This window comes from Mandrillus leucophaeus, unplaced genomic scaffold (genome assembly GCF_000951045.1).
Source record: "Mandrillus leucophaeus isolate KB7577 unplaced genomic scaffold, Mleu.le_1.0 Scaffold64, whole genome shotgun sequence".
Lineage (NCBI taxonomy): Eukaryota > Metazoa > Chordata > Mammalia > Primates > Cercopithecidae > Mandrillus > Mandrillus leucophaeus.
This window is the reverse complement of record NW_012106919.1, coordinates 5880474-5898716: the sequence shown is the minus strand read 5'-3', so window position 1 is coordinate 5898716 and position 18243 is coordinate 5880474. Positions and strand designations below refer to the sequence as shown.

Below are 18243 nucleotides of genomic sequence, written 5' to 3'. Positions count from 1 at the left end.
TTGTATTTGTGACAGATTATGCTAAATAAAATATTAAAAATTACCTTTTTCTTCTTACTTTGTAATGTGGTTACCAAAAATTTTAAATTGCTTATGTGGCTTGCATTATATTTCTATTAGACAGCACTGGTCCAACCCATTCTAGCCTTCCCTGCATCTTCAGCCTTATGCATAAGGTAAAATTAGCTATTTTGCCAACAGTTTTTGCATTTGGTTTTCTATCATGTTCTGACCAATTTTGAACAACTCTTTGGACCAGCTCTGTAGCCAATTTGATTTAAGCATACAGGATAGCAGGAAATCCCAGGGTGATGGGGCTCTGGCTTAGTTTTCCATATTTAGGCCTCTAATAGGCAGTCAGTAACCCCACATTTCAGCTTTTCTTTTCAGTTCTTTAATTGAGAAGACAACTTATTCATTTTTAGGTACTCGGAAATGTGGCAGAAAACCAGACAGAAGCAAGTAAGTACCCTGCAGGCTGTGCACGGTGTGCCAGAACAACAGCAGCCCTGCTGTAGATGCCCATTATTTGGGAAGCCAGATTCTACTCATCTGTTGGTTGCCTTGTACAGTAATAAGAAGTAACATCAGCAGATATACGAACCATAGTGTATTAAGTACCAACTGTGTACCATGCACTGCACTAGCCACTCTCTGCATGTCATCTCCTGGAACCCTCTCAATGAACCTTGCAGGAGGAGTATCCTACCCCTTGCTTAGAGACAGTGCACATGAGATTTGTAGAAGTCAAGTGAGATATCAAGGTCACATTTCTAATAAGTGGTGGGCTGGGATTTAAATCTAAGTCTTTGGACTCCGAGAGTTATACTGTTAAGCACTACAATACACTCCCTCCACCTCCCATTCCAGGAAAAGTTGGATCAGGGATAGGGTTCACTTCAGGAGCCAGGGTCAGAGCTGAGCTTGTAGTCGCAAATAAAAGATAGGATACAAACACAATTAGCAGCAATGTTGGTTTAGTAAACTGCCATAGGATGCTCCAGGAGGCCCCCTCCTAGCAGATCCCACTGGTAGTCAGGAGGCAGAAGCACGAGCTGGGTGTTGAGGGATGAGGGGAAGAGTTAAGGCCCAGGGTGTGAAGGGCAGAAGAAGAAGTAGCAAGCCATCCTCTTTGGAGCAGCGAGTGTTGAGGCGTTAGAGAAAGATGGTGCTGGGCCGGCAGGTTGGGCCAGGCTGAGACTTTGAGAGAGGCTTTGGGTCATTTGGGGAGAACCGCAGAGTTTTCTAGCAGAACTATGCTTTAGTAAGATCACTCTGCTGGCAAAGCATGGGACGAATTAATAGGAGATGAGATGAGGACACTGGTTAGTAGAGTAATGAAATAATCCAGCCAAGCAGAGAAGAGGGGCTGAGTCGGGGTGATGGTGGCAGAACTGAATACGCAGAGCTAGGTTTGAGAGAAACAGCAGAGGTCCTGTTAGCAAAACTTTCATCTGGCAGTGTAGGCTCTGGTGCCAAACCCCCTGGTTCAGATGCTAGCTCCATTTCTCACAGGCCTTGGACAAGTCACTTAAATTCTCAGTGCTTTGGTTGTTTTCTGTGGAAAATGGGCATAATGATAATATAGAAATGACAATGATAGCATAGATAATAACAGAAATAACTGTGTCAAAATATAGTAATATAAGTAAAATGCTTACAATAGTGGCTGGCTCGTAATAGCGTTCAATAAATGTTAGCCATTATGATGATTGTTACTATTATTTTTCAAGAAAAATAAAAGTGACAGGACCAAGTGTCCCAGAGGAGTCACACAGGGAATCTTGCTTGGGAAGGAAAATTGTGAATTTTTGCTTTGACAAGTTGATTTTGGGGTGCTGGTGTATTACCTGGGTAGTGATGTCCATGTACAGAATTGGAGATGTGGGTTTCAGGCTAGAGTTACAGATTGGGGCCCCTCTTCATCCGGACAGTAATTGATGCCATGAACACCTGAGGTCACTAAAAAAGAAAAACCAGATGCCCTAGGGTGATGGGAAAAAAGCAGAGGAGGCAGGACTGGGGAAGCAAAGTCCAGGATCAGAGCCAGGGTACCCCCACATTAGAGACTTGAGGGAGGAGGCTACATGTTAAAGTTGCAAAGACAAGGAGGTAGGCGAGGGGTTAAGACCTTTGGTTTTGTTGAGTCAGTTGCTGTGGTCAGTGCAGGGATGAAGGGAGGATGGCTAAGCAGCAGCAAAGACCTAGGTGAGGTGGGATCGATGGATGGGCCACAAGGTGTCCTTTCTCCTCAGCTGCCAAGTGGAACAGCGCAGGAGAAACAAGCTGTGGCAGGAGGCGTGGAGGCAAGGGAGTCCAAGGGGCAGCTCAGTCAGCCACAGGCCCAAGCTGGGAGGACCCAAGGCCATGAGGGGTTGATGGGCCGGGAGGCCAGGCAGAGAGGAACCAAGTAGCTGGAGATGAGGTGAGGCAGGAGAGGTAGAGACCTCCAGGCTTGTGGTCAGAGGAGGGCATTTCAGATCTGAACAATATGCGTGAGCCCCAGTGAGAGTGCAAGAGCCAAGTCAGGTCTCTGCTGAGATCTAGTTGGTTACAGTGGAGGGGAACTCTGAGTGGTTGGGGGAGGCAAAGCCACCACCACCAATGATGGGGGTAGGGGGGCATCATCCAGGGCCATGGGGAAAGGCAATGGGCATTCCAGAACTCATTGCTTCATCTGTTCCTTTCATCACAATAAACATTTTGGAGATTAGGCGATACCAGGCACTGTGCGAGCTAATAGGGTAGAGTCAGAATACCCAGCGAGGCTAGACGTTGTGTGGGATTCAGAGAAAGCATATAATAGGGTTCCTCCCACAAGAAGCTTGTGGCCACACCAGGGAGAGAGAAAGGATGCACGTGAGCGTAAGAAACTCTTAGAAGGACTTAGGCAGGAAGCACAGGTGATAGGCAGAATGTGTGATACGATGGTGAGGGCTGAGCAACCAGTGCAGGGGAGTTGAAGAGGCCAGAATAATCAGAAAAGCTTTGGAGGGAGTAGGATGTGACCTACATTTTCAGAATGAGAGTGGAATAGAAAAGCCTTTCCAGGTGGGATAAACAGCAGAGGCAAATACATGAGAGGGAATTAAATCTGTTGTGATTTATTTGATAGTAAGGTTGACCTGCCTGGCATCGAGTTGAAGTAGAGGCAAAAGACACTGAATATTTGCAAGGAGGTCCTTGGAATGGAGTGATATGGAAATAGGCAGCCATTGTAGGTTCTTGAGCAGGAACATTTTGCATGAAAAGCACTGCTTTGGAATGAAGAGTCTAGAAAGGTAACACTGACCTCCCTCAGGTGACATTCTAGGGAGAGACCCGAGTATTTGGGGCTGAGATTGAGAGAAGAGCTTACTTTTCTTGGTATATTTTTATTTACTATTCAAATTCTGCATCATGTGTGTTTACTGCCTATTTAATAATCAGTTTTAAACTTAAAGAACCCACTGTGGCAGCAGGGGGAATTCCCTAAGCTCAGTTACTAAAGGGTTATGAAGCTGGGTGTGGTAGCACACACCTGTAGTCTCAGCTACTTGGGAGGCTGAGGTGGGAGGATTACATGAGCTTAGGAGTTAGTGGGAGGATTTCTTGAGCCTAGTAGTTAGAGACCAGCCTGGGCATCCAAAAAATTAAGTTAAATTAAAATGTTAAAAGGTTCTATATATGGTGGAGATGGAGGGGATCGGGGGAGGAGATGAGAAAGGGGCAAGCATAACCAGGAACAAATGCAGTATTTCCCCAGCTGCATGAGGGCAGGACCAGGAAGAACTAAACCCAATTAGGAACAACAGAGGACAGATGAGTAGATAAGCAGACATCTGACGGGAAATGACCACGCCACACTTCCCACCCCGGCAGTTCAACATAGGCAATTTCTGAGTGCCGTGGTATTTTTTGTGTAAGCGTCTAGAAAACAGATCACAAAGTCAGCCAAATTAAAAAGGAAACAGGGAGTCCTATTTCTCCGAGAAGAATGATTTACAGGTGGGATCTCAGGCAGGAGCCAAGCTGGAGAAGCAGGCTTGATTCCTTCTAGTGGGTGAGGAGACTGCTGGGAGAGGGCAGGGGAGCAGAGACAGGCAAAAAGCTGTCCCAGCAAGAATCCTGTGCCAGCCAATCTGGTTTAAAAACATTTCCCACTGTCTTTATCCCCCTCAGAAAGTCACACCACCCATTTCATGTTCTGTGAGGCTCCCAAGGAGGGAAACTTGTAGTTTGCTCTCCTTTACCTCACCCCGTGACCCCAGCACTAATTTCTCATGAATTCTTGTTACTGATGAGATACAAATGTTTGGGGAGCTCTGGCCTGGTCTGATTTTGAGCTCCATGGAAATACGCAGACCATGGGGGAGGAGGCCAGGAAATGGACTCGGTTTGAGGGCTTGCTCAAGGATGTGGTTTTGTTTTTTGGTGGATTTACTCTGAGACAGCCAGAGATTGTTCTGTCATTGCCACAGAGGTGACTAAAGAGGAAGATAAGTTTGAGTTGGAAGAGAACCATCCCCAGGCGTTTCATGTAGCGAAGAAGGAAGTAGCTGTTAGAAATGGGTGACAGTTTACATAGGGGTCTAACAGTCTCAGCTCTGTTTTTCAGTCTTTCAGTTATACTCAGAGAGTCGGCGGGAGGAGCCTTGGGGCTGCTATTGAGTGCAGCCTCCTGAAGGCTGTTCTTCAGGTGGGACTCAGACTACCATCCCAAGAGCACTCAAGGCGGTTCTTCCTCCATCCCTGCTCCCTAGCTCCCTGGCTTTGATGAGTTTATTACAAAAGGGCTATTCACATTGGAATAGGAGGGTAATTAAGACTCCTGGTCTGCAGCCCAGATTTACTGCATTTTACAAGTTAATAATATGAAATTTTTTTTTGTAGCTCCAATTGATTGGTAACAGAAGATGAAGACAACAGCATAACAAATTATTTTGAAAACTAAAAAGCCATCTAATTTCTCATTTGAAGAGAAATTTTTGAAAAATTTCCATTTTCGAAGAACTGTTGGAAATGTAACTTGAAGCAGCTATTTTTTTTTAAGAAGAAATACTTACAAACAAAGAACATGCATTAGTTTCAAGTGTCATCAACCTATTATATGACGGGGTGCTTGCTTTTTTGTCACTAAATTGTTTTTACTGATGATATGGAAACTTTTGTAAATAAATGTAAATATGTACATAAGTGACTAGGTGGTTTGTCTACTGTTTTCCTAAGATAGAAAAATAAGGGTCACGTACCCTTTTAAAATCTATACTCTTTCTCCCTTGCTTTAGGGGAAAAATAATTCATTATAGGGTCATTCATGGAGTGAGGGAGAAAAGTACTGTCCCTCATTGGGTTCCACTGCGGTAGGTAGGAGGCAAGTGAACACATGGGTCTTTACTTCTGCTGCTTTTGAAAAGACCAGATCACCACCATCCAGTGCAGTTGTATAACACAGGTGGGGCGGGGAGACTTCTCTCGCTGCCATTCATTAGCCTACTTAGTTTGTTGCATTGGTTAGCTGTCACACTGGGAGGTCAACGCAGACAATAGCTGGAAAACCGTAGTCATAACAAATACTGAGTGGCAACCACTCCTGAGGAGGTGGACGGCGCCAGTTGCCCCCAGCAGCCATGTAAACCCAAGTCAATACACAGATGCTTCAGCTTGTGCCTGCACTGGAATTCCTATCACATGAGAGTCTCCAGCCTGAAGGAAGAAATCAATATTTCTTGACTCCAAGATGGGCCTGTCAAGGCGGGTGGATCATGAGGTCAGGAGATCGAGACCATTCTGGCTAACATGGTGAAACCCCAACTCTACTAAAAATACAAAAAATTAGCCAGGCGTGGTGGCGGGCGCCTGTAGTCCCAGCTACTCAGGAGGCTGAGGCAGGAGAATGGCGTGAACCCGGGAGGCGGAGCTTGCAGTGAGCTGAGGTCGCACCACTGCACTCCAGCCTGCAGGACAGAATGAGACTCCATCTCAAAACAAAAAAAATAAAAAAAACAAAAAAAGCCCTCGGGCTACATGTGTTCTCTCTAGAACAGCCTGCATCTGAACTTCCACAGGCCTCAGCAAGAGTGGGAAAGGAGCCCTGAGTGTTTCCAGGAAGACCCGCATCTCCCCAGCTCCCCCATCTCCAGGTGGCATGGCTTCCTATCCTGTCTCAGACTAATCTTGTCAAACCCTTTATCCCAGGCCCTGTAGGAAGCCCATGACTCACCTGGAGACTTCTGTCCCGTGTAGCTCTGTATGCCCCGCTTTCTGCCCCCATCCATCAGCAGCGACATCCCTGATGTCCTCTTCTGTGAATGTCTCCTTTGCCTCGCTGTTCTAATCGAAACCCAACTCTCCCCGGGGATGCTGCCTCCCACAGCCTCTCAAGGAGTAGCTGTTTTCTTTCCTGCATCCCTTGTATTCAGGGATTGGGAGAAAGAAGATGTCCTCCTTGCTCTTCTCTGCCTGCAGACCAGTGCTCTTTCCTTGACTCTGATGCTCATGCCAGCTAATCATCACCACCTGACATCCCTTGTTCCAGTTATCTTTGTTATTCCTCACCCCTTGGAGGTTTTAGCAGTATGTCAAAGTCTTCTCTGTGACATCACTTCTTCCAGATTTTGAATGCTTTCAAAACCTACAAATCTAATAGCCTAGCATGGTCTTTTCTTCTTTTTTTTAGCTAGCCACCCCATAGCCATACTCCTGTCCTATATCTGCAGCATGCCCACATAGTCTCTGTAACAAGCATCTGACTTTGCTAGTCCCTACTTCATATCTTTCACGTCACTCCCTTGAGGGCTCCAACTCCAAAAATTCTTCAACCCCACTAGAACCTACAAGCCAGTGACCTTGCTACCTGTTTCCTGGCCCTGAACCCCTTCGAGTTCTCACTCTTCCTCTTACCTGGCTTAGATTCCCATTGTTCATCATTACAATTACTCCTTTTCCTTTTCTTTTTCTTTTCTTTTCTTTTCTATTCTTTTTTTTTCTTTTCTTTTCTTCTTTGAGACGGACTTTCACTCTTGCTGCCCAGGCTGGAGTGCAGTGGTGCGATCTTGGCTCACTGCAACCTCCACCTCCCAGGTTCAGCCTTCCAAGTAGCTGGGATTACAGGTGTGCGCCACCACGCCCAGCTAATTTATTTATTTTTTGTATTGTTAGTAGAGATGCGGTTTCACCATTTTGGCCAGACTAGTCTTGAACTCCTGACCTCAGGTGATTTGCCTGCCTTGGCCTCCCAAAGTGCTGGGATTACAGGCATGAGCCACTGCGCCTGGCCTACAAATACTCCTTTACCATCACTCTTTTCCTCTCTCACTTTGCCATTCTCATTTGGCCAAGTCCCAGCCATGGTTATAGTTATCTCTACCAGTTTCCTCTCTGCACCCAAACTGCTGGATGTACCTGGAGAAAAATTGACCACCAAGCTGATTAGTTTATCTTTAATTACTTCAAACGTTTGGCAGATTTGTAGTGTTTCTCAAATGTCTTCATTACATTGCTTTGTTGCCGTCTCTTCACTTCTCTTCCTAGATCTTCAATCCTGTGTCCTCACTCTCAACTGATCACTTTGCTTCTCAACTCTCTGGAAAAAAATAGCATTCAGAAGAGACCTCCCTCACACTTCCATCACATCTACACACCCAGCTCCCTCAGCACCACTGCACTTTGCCTCCCCTCCTCTTAATCTAGGATACACTCTCCTTGCTCCTCCTAAAACCAGTCTCTTCATTTGTATTAGTCTGTTTGGATGGTGCTGGCTGTCTTAAACACATGTTTACTTCTCATAGTTCTAGAGGCTGGAAAGTCGAAGAACAAGGTGCTGGCCAATTCAGTTCCTGGTGAGGGCTCTCTTCTTGGCTTCCAGACAGCCACCTTATCGCCCTGTCCTCAGTTCTTTGTTTTGCATATGAAGAAATGGACAGAGACTTGTCTCAGGTCAGTTATAAGTGGCGGAGCCAGGATTCAACCCCAAACAGTGTGGCCCCAGAAGTCTCTTAACCACCAAGCTATAATGTAAGAAGATAAATGTGTGCAGTCAATCTTCCACATGTAGTAGGGAGCCCTCCGAAAGTCTTCTCCAAGTTTTGTTTTGTGTTTGCTCCAAGAAAGAGTCTATCTTTAATTTAGGTATTCTCTAAAGAGGTCATTGGCTTTTAACCACTTACGTTGAGCATGTAGCAAATACATCGAATACTAAGCTGAACTCTGCTTTCTAGACTCTTAAGGCTAGATGGGTCCCCAGAGACCTCGTCAGACAGACAAGAAAACTTGGACTGCGATAGGGAAGGTAATTGGACCAAGGTCTTGTACCTAGTTCATGGCAGGAACTCCAGTACCCTGGTCGCCACTCCAGTGCTTTTCCACAACACCAGGGCACCTCCCCACAACCACTCCTGGTGTGGAGTGGCACCGGTTTGGGGAAGATGGCACTGGCTTCTGGGCTATGCAGCGTGAGCCCAGCTGCAGCCCAGCACCTGGCGAGGGCTTGTGGTGCTGGGTGTTTTGGGAGGCATCTCTGGGTCAGAGCGGGAGTGGTGGATAATGGCAGAAGTAAATTCAATGTGAACAAATATGGGGACTGCCCAAGCCGCCTGTGTTGACGTCTGATATCTAGAAAATGAGGTCGAGTCCTTCCTCTCTCCCCAAGCCTTTCCTCTTCTTGATCTCAACAATTCTTTTTCTTTTTCAAGATCCTTCCATGCAAAGGAAAAACTAGTGCTCACTGGAGTAGGCCCACATGGCTTGATTTGGGGATGACTGAAAAGCACCCCCAAAGAGGCAGTCTCCCTCAGCAGGCTCCTGAAATCCCACACCTCTCACTGCTGTAGATGAAAGCAATTTAGGCTGTGAACATTACAACAGTCTGCTTGGGAAGGATGGCTCATGATACTGCTTCATCAGCATGCATCTGCTGAGAACCATTGCCCTGGCAACCCACATATAGCCTGGAGCAAAAGAAAAATGTGGGCCTCTGTGGTACAGGTCTTGATGTATTTCCCTTTTAAAAAAATTTTTCTTTCTTTTTTTTTTTTTTTTACTTTTAAAAAATACAAAAACAGGTTCTTGTTATGTTGCCCAGGCTAGCCTTGAATTCTAGGCTCAAGAGATACTCCCGTCTCAGCCTCCCAAAGTGCCTCGGATTACAGGTGTGAGCCATACACCTGGCCTTGATGTATTTTAATTGGTTATTTTTTTTCAGAACACTGAGGTAGCATAAAAAAAAGATGGAAAATTGAAAAGTAGGTACATTAAAACTCTACATTAAGTTTAAATATTTTACTTATACCAAACAAACAAACAAAAGCCCCAGAATTTATTAGAATGTTACTTTCCTGGCTTTGATGGAAGAACACTCATTAGTAAAAATTTCAAAATCTACTTCCTATTTTGTTTTCAATTGAGAACACTGCCGTGTTTGAGAATTTTTTCTTGAACAAGTGAGGATTTTAAATAATTTTAAATTAACTTTAGCTCACTTGCAACTTCTTTTGGATGTGCCTTTATTTAAAAATTTGACAGTTTGTTCATCACAGATTTTTTGCACTGTGACTAAAAAAAAAATGCATTAAAATATTATTGATCTTGATTACTGAGGTTTTTGATGTTGCCCTTACAATTTCTGCCTAAGGCGAGTATCTCATTCCACGATGAAGTCATCCATCCATCCATCCACCCATTCATTCAACACATAGTTCTTGACTGTCTACTTGGGGCTTGCATTCTACTGGATAGAGATAGACATTAACCAGGGTAAATAAACCACAGCACTAAGAGCCATAGAGAAGAATAGAACAGGGAAGGGGTGGGGAGTGTAGGAAGGGACAAGGAAAGACCTCACTGAGGGATCTTCCAGCAGAGCTGTCAGGGGGTCACAAATGGGATGCCAAGTTGGGAATTCCCAGCAGAGGCCCTGAAGTGAGAGCAGGCCCTGCACATTCACAGAGCAGTGAAGAGGCCCATGGCCCAGTCAACCCACAGGCATGTTTTATTTGGCCCTCACAGTATTAAACTTAAAAAAAAAAAAAAGAAAAATGACATGCCTTTAGATGGGCATCTCTCTCCAGTTCACAAGCTCTACTCCTCCCATTTTCTTGCACTCATATGTTTCCTGGCTCTGAACTCAAGCTGTGGGGATAATTGTGTGCTTTGAACATGTCCTGGGAGCAAGAGAGACACAGGACAGGAAGACAGGGCAAAGCACATCTGGCCTTAAGCTGTGTAGATTGAAGATCAAGGGCAAATCCTCACCCTGCTTCATAATGTGAAGTCATGGTCCACAGTGCCAGGGCAGCAGGCTCCCCAGGAAGGGGTGGGGTTTAAATTCTTCACCAACCAAGAGAAATGGGAAGTTGAGTCACCGAAACTAGAAGGCATATTTTTTTCTTTCAGATCTTAGTTTATGGACTGAGTCACACCTACAAGGATAAAATCTATTCTGCCTCTCCTGTGTTCCAGCCACCTTTGGTCCCATAATCTCTATTTAATCCGCACCACAATAGCTCAAGCTAGATGGAATTTTCCTACTATTATTCCTGGGTGACACAACTGAAATTCAGGGAGATTAAGTGACTTGACCAAGGATGTGCAACGGGCAGCGGGTGAAAGCAGTATCCAGATCTCCTGTGCCTGCCTCCAAAAAATAGACTCTTCCCCAGGAACCTTGCTGCTTGTCATAGAGATGAAGTCCCTCCCTCCATCCCATTGCTACAAATGTACACAGGGTGTGTAGGTATGAAAGTAACTCTGATGGCCCTGTCATTGTGGCAAATACTTTAAAAAATGTTTATCTTGTTTAAATCTCAAAACATCTTGGTGAATCAGATAGCATCACCCCATTTTGAAGACAACAGATGTACTGAGTTGAGACGACATGTCCACAGTCACCTAGCAGTGACTAGGAGATATGAATCTGGGTCATAGTCCTGTCCCAGCACTGCCTTGCTGCTCCCAAGACAGGATTGTAGTGTGCTGTCTGCCCTACCCAAGCCATGCCACTCATCACAAACTTTGCCACATTAGCAAAATGCTACACAATTTGAAAAAGGAGGATGTAATCCTCCATGCCTCCCAGCCTATGCCCACGCACAGCCCTAGATATTTTAATCATAGAATAACAGTAAAATCAGAGAGCTAGGTATATCCTGACAGGCTAGTTACCCACTCATCAACTCATGGCACATGAGGATTTTCAGTGCTGCTACTAGGAACTGACTCAGTTCCTGGGCTCACTGAATGCTCAGGCCAGAAGGATGCCCATGCCTTCCAGGATGCCACAGATAATGGTGGCTACCCGCTGACATGAATGTTGCCTACAACGAGATGTGTTTGTTCCCAAGATCTATTATATTAGCTATACTTTAACATTGTCACGTAAGCTGGTGAAGTGTGAATGCAAAAGAGAAAGAGTTATTGTTTTTTATAAGAAACAAGTTGACAGTTTTACGAAGACTTAATATAGGAGAGATGCCAAAATTAGATTCGTGGATTGGGTACAAGCAAGACAGCTGAAAAGACAGTGGGAAAAGTACCACTGTCTATAAGGTTTCTGTACTAAAATTGCTTTGCAAGTATCTTTAAGCTCTCATTCCACTATGCAGAAACTGAAATTAGAAATTGTAGACAATGCATTAAAGACGTGATTTTTGTATGAAAGAATAAGGAAGAACTCTGAAAAATGTACGTAGTCTCAATGAAAAGACTTTGACTATGTCAAAATCTTAGTGAAGGAATGTATATTTCTACGTTTTAGGTTAACAAAAATAAGATATATATACATAATTTAAAATTTTTCTTCTTACATCTACTCACAATAAATATACTTTTACATTAATACATAACACATAAATGTAAAAGTCTATGAGTGGATGTAAGAAGAAAATGCATATTATATATAATCACTATGTGATTTTTAAACATATAACATGTAATTACTATGTAATTACATATTATATATATAGTTTTAATTTTGATGCCATCGTTTTCTTCTGCTTGGGTCCTCCCTCATTTTCTCCGACTCCCTGACACCCTTGTCTGCATCATATGACTGTCCAGCCCCCAAAACCCATGAAGAAAGCTTGGTCTGGATCCTGCCATATTGATCAGGATCCAATGTGTTCTGGATCCTCCACGCTCATGTGTGTTGGCTCCCATACACACATGGGATGGGGAGAGTGGCATTACTTCTTTGTAAAATTAAGATAATTTTATGCCTAATTTTATTCACTCAGCTTTGTCTCATCAATGATTCATTCTAATCTCTATGAGTCACCTGATGTAGCTCCAATTTATTTTATTTTATTTTTGAGACAGGGTCTCACTCTGTCACCCAGGCTGAAGTGATATTGGCTCACTGCAGCCTCCAACCCCAAGGCTCAAGTGATTCTCTCACCTCAGCCTCCTGAGTAGCTGGGACCACAGGCATGCACAACCATGCCCTGCTATTTTTTTTTCTTTTTTGTATTTTTAGTAAAGATGGAGTCTTGCCATGTTCCCCAGGCTGTTTTTAAACTCCCGAGCTCAAATGATCCATCTGCCTCAGTCTCTCCAAAGTGCTGGAATTACAGGCATGTTCCACTGCATCCAGCCTCCAGTTTATTTTTTAATGGCTGCAGCATATTTCTCGGCAAGTCTAAATATATTCAACCATTCTTCTTTTGAAGAACATTTGCTTTGCTTCTAGGTTTTGTTTGTTTTCCACCAAATTTATTATTTATTTGGTGGAAACAATAGTTTATTATATATCCTCATTTATATAGACACACATTTAGGTATTCCTATGGGGTAGATTCCCATGAATAGAAATGCTAAGTCAAAAGGTGTATGTATTTTTAATTTAATTTTCTTTTTTTCAGAGACAGGGTCTCACTATGTTGCCCATAAGCTGGAGTGTAGTGGCTCTCATAAATGCAATCATACCTCACTGGAGCCTTGAACTCCTGTGCTCAATGATCCCCTTGCCTCAGCCTCCCCAGTAGCTGGGACTAAAGGCACTTCAATTTTAATAGATTGTGTTAGGCTGTTCTTGCTTTGTTATAAAGAAGTAACTGAGGCTGGGTAATTTATGAAGAAAAGAGATTTAATTGGCTCGTAGTTCTGCGGGCTGTACAAGCAAGGCACTGGCATCTGCTTTTCCTCAGGGAGCTTTTACTTTTGAGGAGGCCTCAGGGAGTTTTACTCATGGCAGAAGGTGAACCAGTAGCAGACATGTCACCCAGCAAGAGCAGGAGCAAGTCGGAGGAGGGCGCCACACACTTTTAAACAACCAGATTTCAGGAGAACTCTCACTATTGTGGGGACAGCACCAAGGGGATGGTGCTAAACCATTTATGAGAAATCCATCCCCATGATCCAATCACCTTCCACCAGGCCCCACCTCTAATGCTGAGGATTACATTTCAACATGAGATTTAGAGAGGACACATATCCAAACTATATAATAGATATCACCAGATTGCTTTCCAAAAAGGCTATAATACCCTCTATGGTTTAAATGTGTGTCTCCTACGAAACTCAGGTTGAAACTTAATCCCCATTGTAATAGTATTAAGAAGTGGAACCTTTAAGAGGTGATTGAGTCATGACAGCTTTGCTCTTATAAATGGATTAATGGGTTAATGTGTTATCACAGGAGTGGGGTAGTTATTGCAGGAGTGGCTCTGTTATAAAGGCCTGTTTGGCTCTATCTTGGACCCCTTCACTGTGTGATGCTCTGTGCCACCTCAGGACTCTGCACAGAGTTCCCACCAGCAGGAAAGCCCTCACCAGAAGTGGCCACTTGGGACCTCGGACTTCCCAGCCTCCAATATATGAGAAATTAAATTTTTTCTTTATAAATTACCCAGTCTCAGGTATTTGGTTATAGCAACACAAAATGAACTAAGACAACATCCAAGAACAAATATTAAAGTAACCTTTTCCCTGTATTCCCACTAGCAATAGATATTCATCTTTCTAAATCTTGATCATTCTGATAGAAGTAAAGAAATATCTCACTGCTTCTTAAATTTAAACATTACTCTGACTACTAGTCTAAAATCATTTCATATGTTTTTGATCATATGAGTTTGTTTTATGAATTGCCTATTTGTACCGTTTGCCCATTTTTGTGTTTTAAAAAATAATTCATCGCTTTAATTAATTTTTGCAGCTAGCTTGTCAGCTTCCATTCCCTGCCCTGTTGGGTAAGACAGAAAAATGTTACAAATATTGACATTTTGCTATCATAAATCACTTAACAGAGTAAATGAAAGCTTCAAGGGATGATTAAAAATGGTCCAGAAGCCGGGCACAGTGGCTCATGCCTGTAATCCCAGCACTTTGGGAGGCCAAGGCGGGCAGATCACCAGGTCAGGAGATCGAGACCATCCTGGCTAACACTGTGCCTGCCTCTACTAAAAATACAAAAAATGAGCCAGGCATGGTGGTGGGTGCCTGTAGTCTCAGCTACTCAGGAGGCTGAGGCAGGAGAATTGCTTGAACCCGGGAGGCAGAGGTTGCAGTGAGCCGAGATCACACCACTGCACTCCTGCCTGGGCAACAGAGCGAGACTCTGTCAAAAAAGAAAAAGAAAAGAAAAGAAAAAAAGTCCAGAAAAAAGAAGCTAAAAAGTCAAAAACAAAAGAAAGAATGAAAAGAAACCAGGATGCTTGAGAAGACAGAAATGATGTGAGCCGTGTGGTCTGTAATTGGTATATGATGGAAAAATACAGAAAAGAAAAGTCAAATGCTCAGGGGGAACACACACACACACAATCATTCATTGAGCAATTTCTTTTTTTTTTTTTTTATGACAGGGTCTTGCTGTGTTGCTCAGGCTGGTCTTGAGCTCCTGGACTCAAGCGATCTGACCACCTTGACCTCCCAAAGTGCTGGAATTACCATTAAGCATTTACTATGTTCTTCCAGGCCCTGTGCTAAGCACATTCCCTGCTGCATCTCACCCCTCAGTAGGAGTAGGTAAGTAGTATTAGTCCCACTGTACAGATGGAAAAACAGAAGCTCATAGAAGTGTAGTAGTAACATGGTTAAGGTTACATTGCTAGTCAGTGGTGGAACCAGGATTTCCATCCAGGTCTGCCTGACTCCAGGCATGGGTTGGTAGATGGCTGGGCCTGAGAACTATCCAGGAGTAAACAGCATGGACAAAGCTGTCATGGAAAGAGCTCTGGCTGAGATACAAATTCTAAACCAGGCCTCAAAAAGGGTTAAAGGGAAGTAGGGTGACATCAGTAGAGCTGAAGCTGGGGTTTAGAGCTTCCTGAGGAACTGGTGTGGTCAGGGGAGCCTTTGAGAAAGTCCCAGCCGTGTTAGACTGTTAAGGCCCTGAGCTGGGACAGGGGAGGGTGGCGAATGCAACAGAACATCGCCCCGGATGTAACACCCAGCTAGATAAAGTGACTCATCACCCTGCTGTCTCCCCACAGCCTCAGCTGCTAATCATGGTGGAATTAATGTCACTGCAAGTTTAAGGAAGACTATGCACAAGGAACTGTCACTATTACTTGCTTAGAGAGAGAGAATGGGTGGCCTTGTTATCACTGAATTCCTAAGTGCTTTCTCACTGCCACCCCACTCCCCTGTTTTTCATCAGCCTTTGGGTGACACAAACCCACTGAGAGGCCTGCTGGAGCCACAGGGTTAAGACCCAGTGACTGGTGAAGGGCATCTTCTGCAGTGGCAGGCGCCATGAGTGCAGGGTCCTGGGCTGCCCACACGGGCCCTGCTGTGGGGCCTCCATCAAGTGATGCAAGCTCCCTGAGCCTGCTCTGAGCCTGCTCCCAACCTCAACATGAGGAAAATAATGCTGTCTCTACTCACAGTGAGTGAAATCATTGCGAAACACTGAGGCACAAAATAAGCGTGAATGCTTTGATGAATTGGAGTGGTCATGATATAAAAGACTTGACAAACCATAGGAGGAAGTTGAGAGATCCCCTTGCACTGGGAGACAGTGATGCTGGTTGCATTTCAGCTAGAATGAAGGGTGAGAAGGTCCTGGCACCAGGGCTGCCTAAGAACATGGGGGTGGATCAAGTCTGATTGCATAAACCATTGGGGCTCTCCCAGTGGATTCTCCGCCACCACGTCTACCCCTGATGCGTAGCTCTGTGACAAGAGTATTTAGGGTTGGATTCAGTAGACTGAGTTTCAAATCTCAGTTCTATTTATGAGCTGAAGACAACCCTGACCTTCAGTTTCTTCACTGGTACAACAGAATAGCAATAACTGGTCCATGTGATTGTCGTGAATATTATATACGAAAGAACTGGACAGATCACATTTGAGCATTTACTATATCCTTGAAGAATTTGAACTTGTTTAACTCTATTCTCCACTTTGGGTGCTTCCCTCCTCAGTAGGAGGAGAAGAGGTTTGAGGGGAGGAGGACAGATGACATTTGCAGGAATTTGGCCAGGCATTGTGCTTTGTATTATCTGTATAGAGACTCATCTGACCCTTCCACAGCTGCCCTGTGAGCCATGTACTCTTATCCTTACTCTACACATGGGCGCCTGGTGCTCAGAGAGGGGAAGCTGTCTACCTCAGTGAACCTAGGCCTGACACCAAAAATCTATACCTTTTATAGACACCCACAATCGATTATAACACCCACAATCTATTCAAAACTACAGTTATTTTTTCTGACTGACAATGCAAGAAAATCTCAAGGTGGAAATTCGTGCAGATGAGATAAGTTTCAAACACAATCTCCTATTATTCAATTACTCTGTTATCCCCCATTAAACAATCTCTTAGATGACCCCTGGTCACCACTGTCCTTCTTATCTCACTCTGGCTCCACACCCAGGCTTATGCTGGAGAAGCACAAAACTGCAAGATACCTTAGAGATCGTCTGATCCAGCTCCTGCTCTAAGAGCAAGGAAACTGAAGCCCAGAATGAGTGCCAAAACCGCCCAGTAGAAGTCTGCTCCTGAGGGTTGTCCCCTGCCGCCTGCCCCTCTCTTGCCCTGGGGAACCCATGCTTCCTCCCCTCTTGCCCCTTTCTCAGAAGCAGGTGGCAGAGACACAACACAAAGGACGTAGAGCATCACTACATTTTCCTTTGAACTGTACAGCTGGTTCTCTTTACCCACTTTTTTCTTCCAGATCTAGGACATCTGATTTTGAAGAAATGAATGCTTTCATAGAAAGTAGAAATAATAACTCCTTTTGCTAAAAAGAACGCGGAGGGAGGGGATGACCCAAGAATTGACAGTGCATTGCATTTTGTGTAGTGTTCTAAACAAGAAAGCCAGGTCCTTTCCTGCCAGGGTCTGAGCTTCTTCGGCACCCCCCTCAGTCAGCTGTGGTGCTGATCTGGCTGCATCCCCTGCTTCCTATGGCCCCAGCCAGCCCTTCTTCCTTAGGTCCTGGGCCTTGCTCCCACGGCCAGCAACCTTCTACTGAACCTCCAGCCATGATCATTCATTCCAGCTCCCTCTCATTCTTTCTTCTTCTTGGGTTATTTTTCACGTTCTCTATGAGGTAGTTGAGCAGTCTGTTCTATTTTGAGGCTGCGCTCCATCTTGGAATAAAAAATTGCTCAAAATCAGACACATCTTCATTTCAAAGCCAATTCCTCCATGGCTACTGACTCGTTGTGTGTTTCTGGGCAACTCAGTCTCCAGACCTCAGCTTCATCATCTGTAAAATGGGGAAAATAGTATCTCTTTAGAAGGTCTTATGTCAGAATCAACCAAATAGTGTCATTAAAGTTTTGCATATGATAAGGGCACAATAGATGGTCGCTTTTCTTCTTCTAGCAGGCTGATTATTCAAATCTTACACTCCCGCTAAGTCTAGGTGTGGCGCCCCAAGGAATCCACCTGGAGAGCGCCAAGTTGAAGTCATCTTTATGTCACCCAGAGATCTGTCGGGGTATGCCTAGCATCATTCTGCCCTACATGTGGCTAAATGACACTGCTGCAGCTCCATTATACTGCACCACCTCGTCTGGAGCCAGACCAGGCATGCCTCCAAAGTCATAATAATCTTCAGGGTGTGATTATCACAGTGCACAGAGGCCTGCCAAGGCCCTAGAAGAAAATTATGATAGGGTAGAAAAAAAACGTGCCTTCGAAACTTGAGTTGAGTGTCTTGTTGTGTCACTTACTAGCTCTGGGTCCTTGGGAAAGTTCTTTAGATTCTCTCCATTTTAACTGTAGGAAGCAATAGAAATTTCTTCCTCACTCCTCCTCTACCCTACCCCACTTCCCTTCAACAAATACGAATTAGGCATCTAGGCACTGGGGATGCAAAAG

General features: G+C 44.4%; 1 protein-coding gene across 3 annotated transcripts in view; it reads left to right on the top strand.

The window, feature by feature from the left end:
- CD58 (CD58 molecule) overlaps window positions 1–5179 on the top strand; it is a 58261-nt gene extending 53082 nt beyond the window's left edge. Inside the window, exons 5-6 of one of the 3 annotated variants that reach the window (XR_001008320.1) lie at window positions 391–462; window positions 4873–5172. Coding sequence is in view for 2 of the 3 variants with exons in the window: in XM_012000830.1 (XP_011856220.1) it covers window positions 426–462; window positions 4873–4882 (47 nt within the window). In the remaining variant the exon portion in view is untranslated. Of the gene's footprint in view, window positions 1–390; window positions 463–4872 lie in introns of all 3 variants that reach the window. The other 2 variants (XM_012000830.1, XM_012000831.1) reach the window with 2 other exon arrangements.
- The last annotated feature ends 13064 nt before the right edge of the window (window positions 5180–18243 follow it).